The 15743-nt window shown below is 45.5% G+C and overlaps 1 protein-coding gene across 4 annotated transcripts in view; it reads left to right on the top strand.

The window, feature by feature from the left end:
* Positions 1–8547, top strand: part of PCYT1B (phosphate cytidylyltransferase 1B, choline) — a 115502-nt gene extending 106955 nt beyond the window's left edge. For 3 of the 4 annotated variants that reach the window (XM_007991319.3, XM_007991317.3, XM_007991320.3), the window contains exon 8: positions 4122–8547. In XM_007991319.3, the coding sequence (XP_007989510.1) occupies positions 4122–4334 (213 nt within the window). In that variant the 3' untranslated portion in view covers positions 4335–8547. The remainder of the gene's footprint in view (positions 1–4121) is intronic. The other variant, XM_007991321.3, reaches the window with a different exon arrangement.
* The last annotated feature ends 7196 nt before the right edge of the window (positions 8548–15743 follow it).

A 15743-nucleotide genomic window follows, 5' to 3' on the forward strand; every position in this document is an offset into this window, starting at 1 on the left:
CTTGGGTTACCTGAGTTCTTTCTTCCTACTGTGATGCTTTTTTATGATGATAAAAGTAATATATATTCATTATATAACTATTAGAAAGTAAAGAAGGGGCTGAAAATCACTCGCAGTCTCATCATCCAGAGCAGTCTCTGTTAACATTTCGGGTTATCACTCCCATCTGTTTCCTATCTCCATATACGTACATTCCTTCTACAAACTTGAGATCATGCAGAACATAGTGTTCTAAAATCATTTTGGCTTTGCAGTTGCTCATGAGCATTTTCTCACATGATGAAATATTATTTAAGAATCTGATTCTCCTCATCTGCTTATTATATCATCTTGGAGTTGTACAGGTTTCTCTAACCTGGTTAGAGAATTTGCAGTGTTGTGTGTTATACATTGCATTGAATATCCATTATACACAATAAAGATTTACTTACATCTCTATCTCCTCAGAAAATAGAAATTTTTGCATCTATTGCCAAATTACCCCTCAGAAAGGCATTGCTATTTTATCCTCTTACCAGCAGTAACATGAGGGTAGCCCTTTTCCTGAGCCCTCACTAGCTGTAGCAAATTTTTAAAACTTTAGCAATCTGATATATAAAATGCATCTCATTTCAGCCATTTGCATTTGTTCGACTACTAGTGATGATGAACAGTTTTTCTAGCTCATTTACAAATTTCTCTTGTGACTTGCCTATACAGGCCATATGCTCATTTTTCTACTAGCTTTTCACCTTCTTTTTGATTTATAAGCTCTGTCTATATACCGAGATCTATCACTTGTAGGTAAACGTTGCAAAAAATTCCACAATTTTTTCATTTGCCTTTTATCATGGTGGTTTTTTTTTTTTTTTCTTTTGGTACAGAAATTTAAAAATTTTGTGTAGTTAAATGTCAATGTTTTTCTTTATGGTTTCCTTCTTTGCTTTTATGCTGGCACCCAAAGGTATTTCCAAAACACAGATCTAATCAGACTCCGCCCTTGATTAAAATCTTTCTGGGGGTTCTTGAGTAGGAAATCCAGTCTCCTTGTGGTGCTCTAGGTCCAGACCATTACCACCCCATGGGCATTTGGGATTCTGACCACACCAAGCAATTTAGACTTAGTACTCCTTACTTAGTGTGCTCTGCTTGGAAAGGCCATCCTCTACCAGCTCCCATGGACCCACTCTCCATCTCCACCCACCTCTTCCTGGTCATTATCAAAGACCCAGGTGAGACATGACTACCTCTTCTACCCTCTTCTTCCTCCCCTTCCTCCTGTGTAGCACCTGGTCCCCAGAAGATCTCTGTAATGGTATGTAAAATGAATAATCCAAAGGACACGTCTAAGATGGTAAATAGGAGAATTGGCTTTCAGGGCCAGTTTCGTATCAAAAGATTGAACTGAGTGGCTCGGGGCTAAGGCTCAAATGTGAGCAATTGAAAGACCCCAGGCAGCACAGGCAGGATGCTCAGGAGTTGGTGGGATGCAGCGTCTGGGGGGCTGAGCAGCAGGCAGCAGGCACGGTAGGCTGGCAGCACTGGGGGCCCGGTGGGAGCATCAGGGAAGGGCTCAATTCTGAAAGCACCCAGCAACCACCACATGAGGTCCCAAACTGGTAAACTGATCTTAACCACCAAAATCTCCTCCCACCCCACAGTCTTCCCCAAACTGGGAAATGGCATCACTGCTTTCCAATTTCTCGGGCCCGAGACTGGAGTCACTTGATTCCCGTTCCTCCCACACCCCATGTCCCATCTGTCAGTGAGTCCCGTTGGCTCTACCGTGAAAACATAGCCAGACCACATACTGTAGGATTCCATTTTGATGACATTCTAGAAAAGGCACAACTGTAGGGACAAAAAACAGATCTGTTGCCAGTGGCTGGGGGAGGGGAGACTCCAAAGGGTCACAAGGGAATTTGGGAACTGATGGGACCCTCCTATGCCTTGATTGCAGTGGTGGTCACTCAACTGTATGCATTTGTCAAAACTCACAGAACTGGCCGGGCATGGTGGCTCATGCCTGTAATCCCAGCACTTTGGGAGGCTGAAGCGGGTGGATCACGAGGTCAGGAGATCGAGACCATCCTGGCTAATACGTTGAAACCTCTCCTCTACTAAAAATACAAAAAATTAGCCGGGCAGGGTGGCGGGCGCCTGTAGTCCCAGCTACTCGGGAGGCTGAGGCAGGAGAAAGGGCGTGAACCTGGGAGGCAGAGCTTGCAGTGAGCTGAGATTGCATCACTGCACTCCAGCCTGGGCGACAGAGTGAGACTCCGTCTCAACAAACAAACAAACAAACAAAACCTCACAGAATTGTACACTAAAAAGGGTGAGTTTATTATACCCCAGTAAAAATATGGGGGAAAATATACTAGGAATTCTGCCATTTTTCACCACACTGCCGTCATCCTGGGCCAGGCCAGGCTCCATCACCATCTTGGAATTTTTTTTTTTTCTCTTGAGACAGAGTCTCACTCTGTTGCCCAGGCCGGAGTGCAGTGGCGCCATCTCGGCTCACTGCAACCTCCACCTTCTGTGTTCAAGTGATTCTCCTGCCTTAGCCTCCCGAGTAGCTGAGATTACAGGTGCCCACCACCATACCCAGCTAATTTTTTTGTATTTCTAGTAGAGACAGGGTTTCACCATGTTGGCCAGGCTAGTCTCAAACTCCTGACCTCAAATCATCTGCCCGATTTGACCTTCAAAACTGCTGGGATTACAGGCATAAGCCACCATGCCCAGCCTTGGATTCTTATTGCAATGGGCTCATAACTGGGCTCCCTGCTCCTGCCCCCGCCTCACTGCCATCTGTTCCTAACACAGCAGTCGGAATGGTCCTTTGAAAACAAGCAGCAGATTGTTAATCCTTTGCTCAGAACTCTCCAGAGGTTTCTCTTCTCAGAGACTGTACGTGAAACTGCCGCCTGATATGTCTCTGGCCTGATCTCCTGCAGTGCCTCCCACTCTCCCTTCCCCACCAGCTGTCTCCACACTGCCACGATGGCCTCCTCCTTTCCTGGGACCTGTTGCATGGGTCCCTTCAGACTGAAAGGCAGAGTTCTCACAATGGCTGCCAAGGCCCTCCGTGGCATAGCCCTCTGTGCCTTCTCTGGCAACCTCTTCCTAACCCCCTCCCTCAGCTCCTCCCCTCCCTCAGCGCCTCCCCACCCGTCAGTCCTCGAGGCAGCTGCAGTGCCCTGCCTGCACTTCCTGGGTGTGCGTTCCATGCTCCTTTCTTGGGGTGCTCTGTCTGGAGTGCGCTGCCCTCTGATTTCCATTCACCTGGTCCCTCCCCTCATCTCTTCCAGGTTCTTCACTCAAGAAGCGTTTTCTCAGTGGGGCCTTCCCTGAGCACCCTTTTTGCAATCGCAGCCGCTCTGCCCCCAGCCCCACTTGCTATCCTCTCACCCTCTTTTTCTCACAGACCACAGATCTGTCTGACATACCGTATTTTGTTTATTGTGTGATTCCTCCTCATATCTGTGAAGGTATGAGGTCAGGGGTTTTGTTTTCTGTCACCCTCCAGTCCGCAGATCATGGCTGCTTGCCTGGCTAATCAGAGACACTCAGTTAAATTTTGTGGATAGAAGAAAAGAAGGGAAGAAGGAAAGAGTGTTAAGAACCAGCAGTAGCCGGGCATGGTGGCTCATGCCTGTAATCCCAGCACTTTAGGAGGCCGAGGTGGGTGGATCACCTGAGGTCAGGAGTTCAAGACCAGCCTGACCAACATGGTGAAACCCCGTTTCTACTAAAAATACAAAATTAGCCGGGCATGGTGGCAAGCGCCTGTAATCCCAGCTACTTGGGAGGCTGAGGCAGGAGAATTGCTTGAACCTGGAAGGCTGAGGTTGCAGTGAGCCAAGATCAGGCCACTGCACTCCGGCCTGGGTGACAGAGCGAAACTCTGTCTCAATTAAAAAAGAACCAGCGATCACTGTACTCTTCTGTCACTGCCCCTGAGTATCACTCAGTTCCTTACTATACATAGTCTTGGACAACATGGGATGTGGTACGAGTGTAGGTTTGTGGGCTCAGGAGTTTTGGGGTAGTGGCTCTCCTGCCTGCCTTACCTTTTTGTTTTGCTGCTGTCTCAGATGGCGAAGTTAACAGATGCCTTCTCTCCAATTTCTCTTTAGAAGCAGATGTTCCAAGAGAGAAGCAGCCGGATGCTGCAGGCCTTGTCTCCGAAGCAGAGCCCTGTGAGCAGCCCAACCCGGAGCCGGTCCCCTTCCCGCTCCCCATCGCCCACCTTCTCATGGCTTCCACTCAAAACCTCACCCCCTTCCTCACCCAAAGCAGCCTCGGCCTCCATCAGCAGCATGAGTGAGGGGGATGAGGATGAGAAGTAGGGGCTGCTGGCAGGCAAGAGCCGCACCACGCAGGATGGGGAGGAGGGCGAGGGTCACAGGGTTGCCTGGGTGATGTTTGAAGGGTAATAGTCACAGGAGCTGCAGCTCAGCAGAGAGACCCTGAACTCTGCTAAGGGAAGGTCTTGGGACCAGTTCTCTCTCACTTTCCATACAGCTCAAGAGTTGGGCGAGGTGCAGAGATTTCCAGCCGGACAACCTACACAAACCTTAGCGTCATCTAGAATCACTCTAACCTTGCTAAGGAAGGATGCAGAGTTCCCTAGAGAGACTTGCACTGATGGGGTGACTTCTGCTTTTGTCCTTCCACCACCCCCACCAAGTAAACCACCTGTGGAAGCAGCTGTTCCCTCAACCTGCTACTTCTGCGTCCATAAGGGTCCTGCACGTTGCCTCCCACCACCCCAGCTCTGCCAGAATAAAATTGTTTCCAATAGAGGTGGCAAAGTGCTTCTGAAATAGTCGAGTTAAAGACAAATTCCAACCTTCTCAGTCCAGCCACTGAGACCTGATGTTGGAACGCATCAACTCCTTCCAGTTCCATGAACGTGGCTCATAGACAAAGCCTTGCTTTAGGCTGGTTATAAAAGGTCATCTAGTGTGAACCTTAACTTTTTATTCAAAGGACAGTTTTGTCAAGAACTCCACGTAAGGCCTGATGTGCTCCTGGTTGTACTTTCTCATCACTGGTTTGACTTCATTGTTTTGCAGAAATTACCTTAATCTGTGGGAACTGCAACAAAGAAAAACTTCCTAATATATAAAAAAGAGGAGCTGCTTTGCTTTGGCTCCAGGTTTAGCAGACAAGAAATGTCTCCTGAAGCTTCTCCTTAAAGGATGCTATTATGGAATGGCTTTTCCCATTTCTGATCAGTTAACGGTTTCATAGACCTCAAGTAACAGTCTGAGGTATCAAACATAGTATACCGATAGGGGGTGCTACCTGCACGTATCTGTTCTATATATGCTCCAATATGCCATCCCCGGGTGTATCCCATGTGCAATATGAGTATATAGTGGTGGCATTTTATAATAGACCCCACTCCTGCGCTCCACCGTAATACTCCTCTGAAATCCTTGGTCTCAAGAACCATCTGTTCTCTTGTGACTTGGGCACTTTGTCAAGCTCATTCCAGATTCCTGTGGAAACGTTTTATCCCAACCAGGAAATTAGTATGTTGTTCTTGTGACCTCCTATAACATTTTTGGGTGAAGAAGAACTCGGAAGACTTTTTACAGAGAACTGTGGGCTCAGTTATGATCTCAGCATCTGAGTGGTCTAGGTAGTATCACCATTATCTCTGGCCCTAGGTTTGCCAAGTGGGATGAGGACTCTAAGTGTTCCTGCTGAGTTGTCTGAAATTCCTGCTCCTTAGTCACCTGTGTGAAATGAGCAGGGAGAGTTAAGGTCTAGAACCAAACTCTTTGGGTTGTTGTATGGGTATGCCAGTAAAGTCAGAGACAGAGCTGGGGTCTGACTGAATAGAGGCCCAAACCAGCGACTTGTAGGCAGAGCCCAGAATCTCTTGTGATAGAAATACCCCTTTTCAGAGGCCTTGGGAACCAGCCTTCTAGGTGACAAGGGGGCAACCAATGAAGGAAGGCGGCATGTGTTTCCCCTTTGTGTTGGGGTTGAACTACCTCCCTATTCACCTGGAGATGAGTGCTGTCCACTGGGAAGCAAAACTATGAGGCTGAGCTGGCTTGGAACCTCTTTGTTCTTGGCACTTTCCTTCTCCAGGACTCTGGGAAGCACTCATGTGAGACAGAGAGCTGGCAGGAACACGGCATGTGAAGAAGAAAACTTCTTTTTGCAGTCAAGGGCCACCCAGAATATTGCTCGTCTGAGAGGGACAAGGGCCCCGTTCTTCCATTGTGTCCATTTGGTCTCCATCTTCCATCACGCACTCAGGTCAAACCATGCAAGTCTGCCTACCATTTGAGTTAGTTGGCACTTGTACCAGTCAAGGATGAGGCCAACCAGGCAAGGGAAGGTGGTGGGAATAAGGGAAAAGGAGGAAAGAAGTTCCTGGAGGGAGGAAAGGAGGATAAAGAAAATCTGCTCTCATAAAACCATTTCAGGACCTCACTTTATAAGTGAGCCTCTCTTGGGAAGGCCTTTTGTGCCCCTACTCCATGGCCCAGGGCAGATAGATCCACTTTTACCTGAATCCTACACTCTGGAGCAAATAGTGTATCAGGCTGACTATACATTTGCAGGCCTTACACGCCATACTGACAGGTGCCACTTACGTGACTCATCAGATAATGTCACCATTGCTGCCAATTATGGGAAACAACCATTGCTCGTTCCAGGGATGAGCCTAAACCACACATAAATGGGTTCTAAATCTCACCCTCCTAACCTGCGGTGAGCCCCCCCACCCCACCCTCTTGAGGCTGCAAATCTACTGAGAAGGAATGGGGAGGATTCTGCAACCCAACTTTTGATACTTTTTGGCCATCTCTCAGTCTCTCCCAGCCCCTACCCCCAAACCACCTCCCTGCTCCCAGGCGGAGACTGGATTGCACTTTGTTAAGGCCAGCTGGTCAACTGTAATGGCCAAGAGTGAGTTAAGGCTGGAATGAGAAATATGCCCCAAGCTTGGAGGGGTAAGCAGGAATGACACAAAGCAAGGAAAGAGATTCTTTTTGCCCTAGTGAGGAAGCTTCAGACTGAGGAGGGCTAGAGGATAGCAACTTAGGACTGCAGAAGAGGGCAGCTTATGAAGAGGGGAGAAAGTGGGACTGAAGCTGTAGGGGAGCAGGAGGGTAGTGATTTTCTGCTGGCTTTCTTCTTTCTTTCTTTCTTTCTTTCTTTCTTTCTTTCTTTCTTTCTTCTTTCTTTTTCTTTCTTTCTTCCTCTTTCTTTTTTTCTTTCTCTTTCTTCTTTCTTTCTCTTTCTTCCTTTCTTTCTTCTTCTTTCTTCTCTTTTTTTTTTTTTTTTTTGAGACAGAGTTTTGCTCTTGTTGCTCAGGCTGGAGTGCAATGGTGCAATCTCGGCTCACTACAACCTCCACCTCCCAGGTTCAAGGGGTTCTGCCTCAGCCTCCCAAGTAGCTGGAATTACAGGCACCTGCCACGTTACAAGCGCCTGCCATGACGCCCAGCTAATTTTGTATGTTTAGTAGAGACTGGTTTTCACCATGTTGGCCAGGCTGGTCTCAAACTCCTGACCTCAGGTGATTCGCCCGCCTCGGCCTCCCAAAGTGCTGGGATTACGGGCGTGAGCCACCGCGTCCGGCCGATTTTCCGCTCCCTTTCAAGTGTTAACTCACCCCCTGACAGGTGAAGAGGGAAGGGTTCCTTTTACGCACAACCAAGGTTAGCAAATGCCCACGCAGGATGTGGGGTCCCTGCCTCTCTGGTTGTTTCATTTCAGCACTTCTACATTAGCTGCTTATGGGGACCCTAAAATGAACTGGTCACCCCTCCACCAGGTAAGAAACAAGGGTGGAATTGCTGTGCCGTAAGTCACACTGAATGACTTGCTTCTGGCAAGCATGCTCCTGTGTGTCGGGACCTTACCAAGGCAAAGGAACGCCAGGCTCAAGAGGAGCAGGGCACGAGACATTGGCCTGGCTTCTAACCTGGTCTGAGTGGAAGGGACACAGCTTAGGGATTTGAGTTTTGCTCTTAGGCTACTAGATACTGTGATTTCACCCCCTGGGGGAGGGACAGGAAGAGCACGGATTTATTTTCTCTCCGTCTTCAGTACTTATTTTAGCATCTAGTCATACCCCAGGGAGAAATGCGAGACGGTGTCACTGGCTCAGCTGAAGCAGATGAGCCCGTCTCTAGCAGAGATGTGCCTGTTTCGTAGGCATCCGTTCAGCACTAGTCTTGGCCATCAGATTTTTAAAAAAGAAATAGCTCATGAGGCATTTGCAACTTCTCCTCTCTAGACTTCTTTCTAGTTTTCTTCTGTTGTGTCACTGCGATGAGTCCAGGGACAAAGCCATAAGTAGAGCATACATACTTAAGACTATGCTGTACATATAAGATAAGACCCGTCTGGGTTAAAGCACGACTTTATGCTCAAGCATTTGCTCTGGTGCTGAACAACGCGAACTACTGGAATCAGCCTCCCCCAACTCCGCGCGCCCCCTGCCCTCCCTGCTCCTATCCCATTCTGGCTCTCAAATGGACCACACCATTCTCAACTCGTTTATAAATAAAGGGATGCAGAATTGCACTTTGGTGTGTCACTGTCATGTTTCTTAAAAGTGTGCTGCTGTGTGTTCCTATTTATGAACTCTAGCTCAATGGGGAAAAATACAGGCATCGTAGCAGCTGTCCTGGCCCACTGGCTGGCTCTGCCCAGCTGTGGCCCCAGCACTTCAGAAGGATGTGACTCTGTACCGTACAGAGCAAGGCAAAGCCTTGGAGTTGCCAAAGGCCCCACGTTTGACTTGAAAGCTAGTTAGGAACAGCGCCACGTGGAGGGAAGTTCACATGGTGAACCCAGTCAGAACCCTGAATTGTAGGCTCCACTACCAACTGACTTTGTGACTTTGGCCTAACCTTTTCACTTCTTTGGCCTCAAGGAAATTATTTCTAAGGTCTCCTTTGCCTGTAAAGGTCTCTGAATGTATGAGGCAGCCTGCATCGCCCCAAGCTTCTCCCAGCTGTGATGCTGTCACTGAACGACCATGAGAAAGTACTGAACTCTCACCAGAGAGGTGGTCTTCCAGTCCCCTGGGGCCTCCACAGCTGATGGCATTAGTGGCTGGTTTCATGCCTTCAGCCTCCGCACTTCTAGCATCAAGATAAAAGGCTCTTGAGTTCCATCCGCTTTTCTTATCTTGTAACTTGACAGAATGCTTCCCAAGTGTACCTAAACTTTGGAAAGTGGCCATTTCAACCACTTTTCCATCTTTGGGGTGAAAAAAGCTTCTTTGATCAGCTAGACACAGATAGATGGGGGTGGAAGCACTAAATCTGGATCCCAAATGTCAACAGCGAAGGCAGATGTCAATATTCTGAGAACCGTGCTGGTGCCCTCCACTTGCCAAATTAAGGAGATTCCATTAACTCCATCTGCAGAGGTTGAGCTTTTTGAGATGACCACAGTTCTGACATTTTAGCCTCGGGTCCAGAATAAATAAAGCCAGTCTGGTGGTTAGCAAGGGAATGAATTTAAAAATGGAATACCTATTATTCATACACCATATTATTTGGTTTCGCCACATAGATCAAACGCATTCTTGACAGGTTGTATTTCAAGCAACAGTTACAAGTTTCTTCTTGATTTTCATGATGCCTCAGATGTGTTCTCAAGGGGAAAACAATCAGTTACAAGGTGTAATAAAACCCATATTTAAGAACCTTGATATTTGCCCCCAAGAGAATTAGCCTTTGTTAATGAACATAATTTCTGGGGGAAAAGGTACACTATCAAAAATGTTCCCACACACATCACACACACAGTCCTCTTGGAGTCTTCATTGGTTACTGGAGTTGAATGACGACTTCTCCAGGTATTCAGCAGGAACAATTAGATTAAAAGGACTCCCGCAGAGATGCTTTTGAGACAGAGTGTGACAGTACATAAGCATCAAAGTATACTTGGTGGTCAACTTCTTTAAGAAACCATCAAGTAAAAACCAATCAACAGTAAAATCTGAAGATTTCATTAACAGCCCAAATATCTATAGTTAATAGAACCCTTATGTTAGTTTTTGACACTACTATTATTTGTATTCTAGAAAAGATACCATATTGGCTACATTTCAGCTGCAGTTGACCAAAATGTGAGAAACTTGGAGAAATGTACAGAGCAGGGTTGGCATGTACTGTTCCTAGAAACAATTTTTATTTTTATTTTTATTTTTTGACACGGAGTCTCGCTCTGTCACCCAGGCTGGAGTGCAGTGGCAGGATCTCAGCTCACTGCAACCTCCACCTTCCAGGTTCAAGTGATTCTCCTGCCTCAGCCTCCTGAGTAGCTAGGATTACAAGCACTCGCCACCACTCCTGGCTAATTATTATTATTATTATTATTATTTGTATTTGTATTTTTAGTAGAGATGGGGTTTTATCACGTTGGCCAGGCCGGTCTCGAACTTTTGACCTCAAGTGATCTGCCTATCTCGGCCTCCCAAAGTGCTAGGATTTACAGGCACGAGTCACCACCCCTGGCTTCACCTATAAACAATTTCTATTCTCCTTAACTTTATAATCTTTCTTGAGTGGAGGAGAAATAATTAAGCTGCAAGGTTCCTGTACTCTATTCATAAAGAGTTCTGATGGAGGGATTAGATACAAGTAAAATATTTGATCTGTAACCTTCCATTAAAAAAGAATTGATGATTCTCTACTTGAAAAACTTGCAGTACTTTACCCTTTCCACAAGGACCTTTTCAACGGACTATACTTGCAAATAACCCTGTCACTCTAAAATGGTCAAGTCCAAAGAAAACTTGTCATCGTCTGCCTTGTGCATAGCAGGACATGACCCATTACATAGCTTGAGAAGATAACTAGTCTTTTTAATCTGTTTGGTGGTCATGTTCCACTGGGAATATGTTGACAAAATGCCATTTACCAGCCTGATCACAGATCCACCTTAATACCCCTGAGTCACTCATTCTTTTTCTATTTGTTTCTATATCTGGTACCCAGGGATTAATGATAGATGAGAGAAGTGGAAGAGGTGTGTATTCATTTCCTACTGCTGTAACAAATTACAACAAACACAGCAGCTTAAGACAACACAAATTTATTAAATGACAGTTCTGAAGGTCAGAAGTCCAAAATGAGTCTTATTGGGCTAAAATTAAGGTGTTGGCAAGTGGCAGCTGTTCCTGTCTGGAGGCTCTAGGGGAGAATCTATTTTCTTGCCCTTTCCAGCTTCTAGAGGTTACCTGCATTTCTTGGTTCATGGCCCCCTAACATCTTCAAAGCCAGCAGTAGCCAGTCCAGTCTTTCTCATGTCACATCACTCTGACACTGACTCTTCTTCTGCCTCCTCCACTTACAAGAGCCCTTGTCATCACATTGGGCCTATCCAGATAACCCCAGGAGCATTTCCCTATTTTCAGATCATCAGCAATTTCATCAGCAATTTCAATTCCTTCTTCGTATGTAATACAACATATTCCTAGGTTCTGAGGATTAGGATATGGACATTTTTGGGGAACCATTATTTTGTCTAACTCAAGGTGACTGAGGACAGTGGTCACAAACCCTTGAATCTTTTCCCAAGTACTGACAGAGTTGAGGGGCAGTAACTCTCATGCAGATAGAGATAATTTCTTCTTTTTACCATTCTTATTTAACAAAGTTCCTATTTAACAGCTACCAGTGATGACCTTGCTAAAATGTTTGAGTTTTGATGTCCACAAGAGAAGCATGGGCCAGGTGTGGTGGCTCATGCCTGTAATCCCAGCACTTTGAGAGGCCGAGGTGGGTGAATCATTTGAGGTCAAGAGCTCGAGACCAACCTGGCCAACATGGGGAAACCCCGCCTCTACTAAAAACACAAAAATTAGGCATGGTGGCATGCGCCTGTAGTCCCAGCTACTCAGGAGGCTGAGGCAGGAGAATCGCTTGAACCTGGAAGGTGGAGGTTTCAGTGAGCCGAGATCGTGCCACTGCACTGCAGCCTGAGAGACAGAACAAGACTCTGTCTAAAACATACACACACACACACACACACACACACACACACGAAGCATGGAATAGATATAATGGGGATATCTGACCCAAAGGAACATGCTCCCTGGTCCATGAGGAGAGGAACTGTTGAAACCTCAACTCATGAACATGGAGCCATGACCAGTAAGGAAGGAAGTTAAAGGACCCCACCCCCCCATTTCCTTGTACATATCCTCCAATCCATACTTGGCCATAACAAGAAGTGAAAATGGTAACTAATCAGTCTTTGACCATTGGATATGTTCCCACTAAAACAAACCCAGGGATACAGATTCTGGCTGTCAGGCACAATCTGTTTCCTGCCTATTCGCCCTCTATTTTTTTTTCTGGTTCTTTGGATGCTGATCACAGCCAGTTTAAGCTAGAATCACTTTCAGCCACAACAGTGTCAAGCTACTCCATGCTCCTTTCTAGAGTAACTTATTTTCCTTTGAAAGTTGTGACCCTTGATCCACATTTTAACTTAAGGTCTGGCACACATTCCCATCCGAAGTACTCAACAAACATTTGAGTGGGCCACTAGGTGCTGCGGATACAAAGACTAGAGGGGACACAACCCCTGTCCCTTGCCCCCAATTTCAGTTTACTAGTCTGGCTCTCAGTCTCCTGACTGGCCCTATCTTTGACTTTACTGAGCTCTTAAGGAAAACTCCATGTTTCTGGCCACTGAAACTTCTGATTCTACCAACAGAATCTTACAATTATTTTACTTACTAATTTACATGATTTTACTCATCTCTTTGGGGGTGATGTGCTCTGTCACTGAGTACAAAGATTACCAACTCTGAGAGTGAGGGAAAATAGGAAAAGCAGATTTTTAAAAGATGTTCTATTCATTTGAAACTATTCTCTGAGTATGCTGAAAAGAGGAAACTGACAATGATATCCCTTAGCTAGGCCCATGAATGGCAGTAAGGTTCTGTTTTGTGACGGCCTTGCATGGAATAGTTTAAATGCTCCTAATTGGACAGGGCTGCTTGACGGATGAGATGGTCATTCTGTCTCACCTACATTCTTTGATTGCAGAGTGCCTGATGGGCGTCCCTCACCTGAATAATGGGGCATTTATTTGCCCTTATACACTGTTATTTCATGACCAGTTGAAGCCCTACAAGAGCGATTTTCATATAGGAAGCTCCATTCCAATTATTGTGCTAAGGTGACAATAATTATCTCTAACTTTAGAAATAATTACACTATTATATTAAGCTGTCACTAAGGAACTTTTGAAAGCTTCTGCATCCATCACTGTTGCTGAAATCATTAACATGTTTATTTTGTTTGAGGACTTGCAAATACTGTTTAGACAAGAATGCCAGAGAACGTAAGAGTAGCATTAGCCTAACTTAGAGTTTCTTGCAGAGAAGGAAACGGCAAGGCTGCTTAGTTGGCCCAAATCCAAACTGACAAAGCCTTTTCTCCTTTTTAAGTATTTCCCGATTGCCATTAGGCAGATTATCAAGAAAGTCACAAAGCTCGTAGGCCTGCTCTGTGCCAAGGAGACATGACTTGGTGCAGCCAGCATTCTAGCTATTCCCGATGACTGGTCTATAGTTTGAACTTTATCGGTGGTTTTCAACCCTGTTGCATGTTAGAATCTCCCAGGGAGCTCATAAAAAAGACTCCCCAGAACCCCTCTAATGGATCTGAAGTGCAGCCAGATTGAGACCCTCTGGGCTATGGTAATAAGTCAGCTCAGGGAACAAAATAAGCCCGAAAGCAAATGGATTCAAAGAGGTAGATGATCAATGGCTTGTGCAGCAAAGACGAGAACTGATCTGCCATGTGGCCACAGTAGGAAATGGTCTAAATATCATTTTATCTTTTTTAACCAAGGAGAGAGAGAGATGATTATGTTGATGAAAGTGTCATCAGTGGGCAGAGGGCAAAGGATTCATTGACAAAGGATTCATTTTAACACCAACGTTTAAAAAATGACACAACTGCTGCAAAGGACCCAGCCTGGTGACTGGTGAAAACGGGTGCTCAACATTAATTTTAAATAATTCAACAGATGAAATGGCTGTCCAATATGGTTGCCACTAGCCATATGTGGCTATTTAAATTCAGAAAATTAAATAAAATGTAAAATTCAGTTCCTCAGCTGCACTAGCCACATTTTCACTGTTGAGGTGGCTAGTGGTGGCCATATTGGACAGCACAGATATAGCACACTTCTAGCACTGCAGAGAGTCCTAGTGGTGGATGGTGGTCTACAGAAACCCTTCTCAGAGGCAACCCCTTTGCCTTATGATTTATTCATGTGATCAAAGTATAAGTATGTTATTATGAAGCGAATATCTGAAAATATCAGCAGGTAATCACTTGTAAGCATGCATTATCAAGTCAATTGGAAAGGATTTTGAAATGAAGGACAAAGAAGTAAAACTATACACTAAAGTGTGATGCTCTGCGGCAGCTACATGAAACTGTGCAAACTTGAGTTAAAGAGTCTCTTTGTGAGCCTAAACTGCACATACTTTATGGATTTCAAACGAGGGCAGGAGTGGCTGCTACGAAAATAAGATTCCCAAGTCATCGATGCAGTAGCTGACCTTTGATAAAATACAGATGGATAATACTAAAATTCTGAGTAAAACCACTGTCAATTTCAAGAGTCACTGCTTTTGTATTCCATATACATAGATACATAAAAACAACATGAAAGTAGATTAGTAATTGCTTCTCATTTTAGGTTTTTAAAGAATGCCACAAAACATCAAACCTGGAGTCTGGAATCCACGTAGTCTAATTCCCTAATTTTATTCATTCATGCATTCATTCATTTTTGAGACAGGGTCTCTGTCGCCCAGGCTGGAGTGCAGTGATGCGATCATGGCTCACTGTAGCCTCGACCTTCCAGGCTCAAGCGATCCTCCTGTTTCAACTTCCTGAGTAGCTGGGCCTACAGGTGTGCACCACTACACCTAGCTACATTTGTATTTTTTTCTAGAAACGGGGTTTCGCTATGTTGCCCAGGCTGGTCTCAAACTCCTGGGCTCAAGTGATCTTCTCGCCTTGACCTCCCAAAATGTTGGGATTACAGGCATGTGCCGCTCTACCCAGAAACTCCCTAATTTTGTAGATGAGGAAACTAAGGTGCAGTTAACAGAGATAATTGGTAGCTGAACAAAGACAAACATGATTTCCTGATATGAACACTCCCCAAGGACCACTCAAACCCAAGGCATTTGCCTCAAATTTTTGAGAACTTTTGTTTTTTAGCGTTAAACATGGAAGATAGCAGTTACATGGCTCTCCGATTAAAAAATGAAAAGGCACCTCTTCACCATGAAATGTTTAGTAAAAGAATTACACACCGCTAAAGAGCATGAGGACTACATCTGTTAATTATTGGGGAAGCACTTAACTGCAGCCAAATGTCTTTGGAGGCACCGGGTTCTGGTGTTGGTGCTGCCCAATTCATTATAAAAGACTATGGAACCAATAGCACTTTCATTGAAAAACTCAAGTTGTCTTCTGAAGATGCAGTGTGGCAGCAGTTTGCAAAGTTAGGTTTTAAAACAATTCCCCCGGAGCATTTGTCAATACAGATTCCTGGGCCTACCCCCTACCCCCTAGAGAATCAATCAGTAGAAGAGCTGAGGTAGGGCCCAGGAATCTGCGTAAGCCAGCATTTCAGGTCGTTCTGGTGTGGGTGGGCCATGGCCAGGCCATCTCAGTTTGCCCAGGACAGTGCCAGGATACACCTGCTTACACAGTTTACAGAAA

Source organism: Chlorocebus sabaeus, chromosome X, assembly GCF_047675955.1.
Source record: "Chlorocebus sabaeus isolate Y175 chromosome X, mChlSab1.0.hap1, whole genome shotgun sequence".
Taxonomy (NCBI): domain Eukaryota; kingdom Metazoa; phylum Chordata; class Mammalia; order Primates; family Cercopithecidae; genus Chlorocebus; species Chlorocebus sabaeus.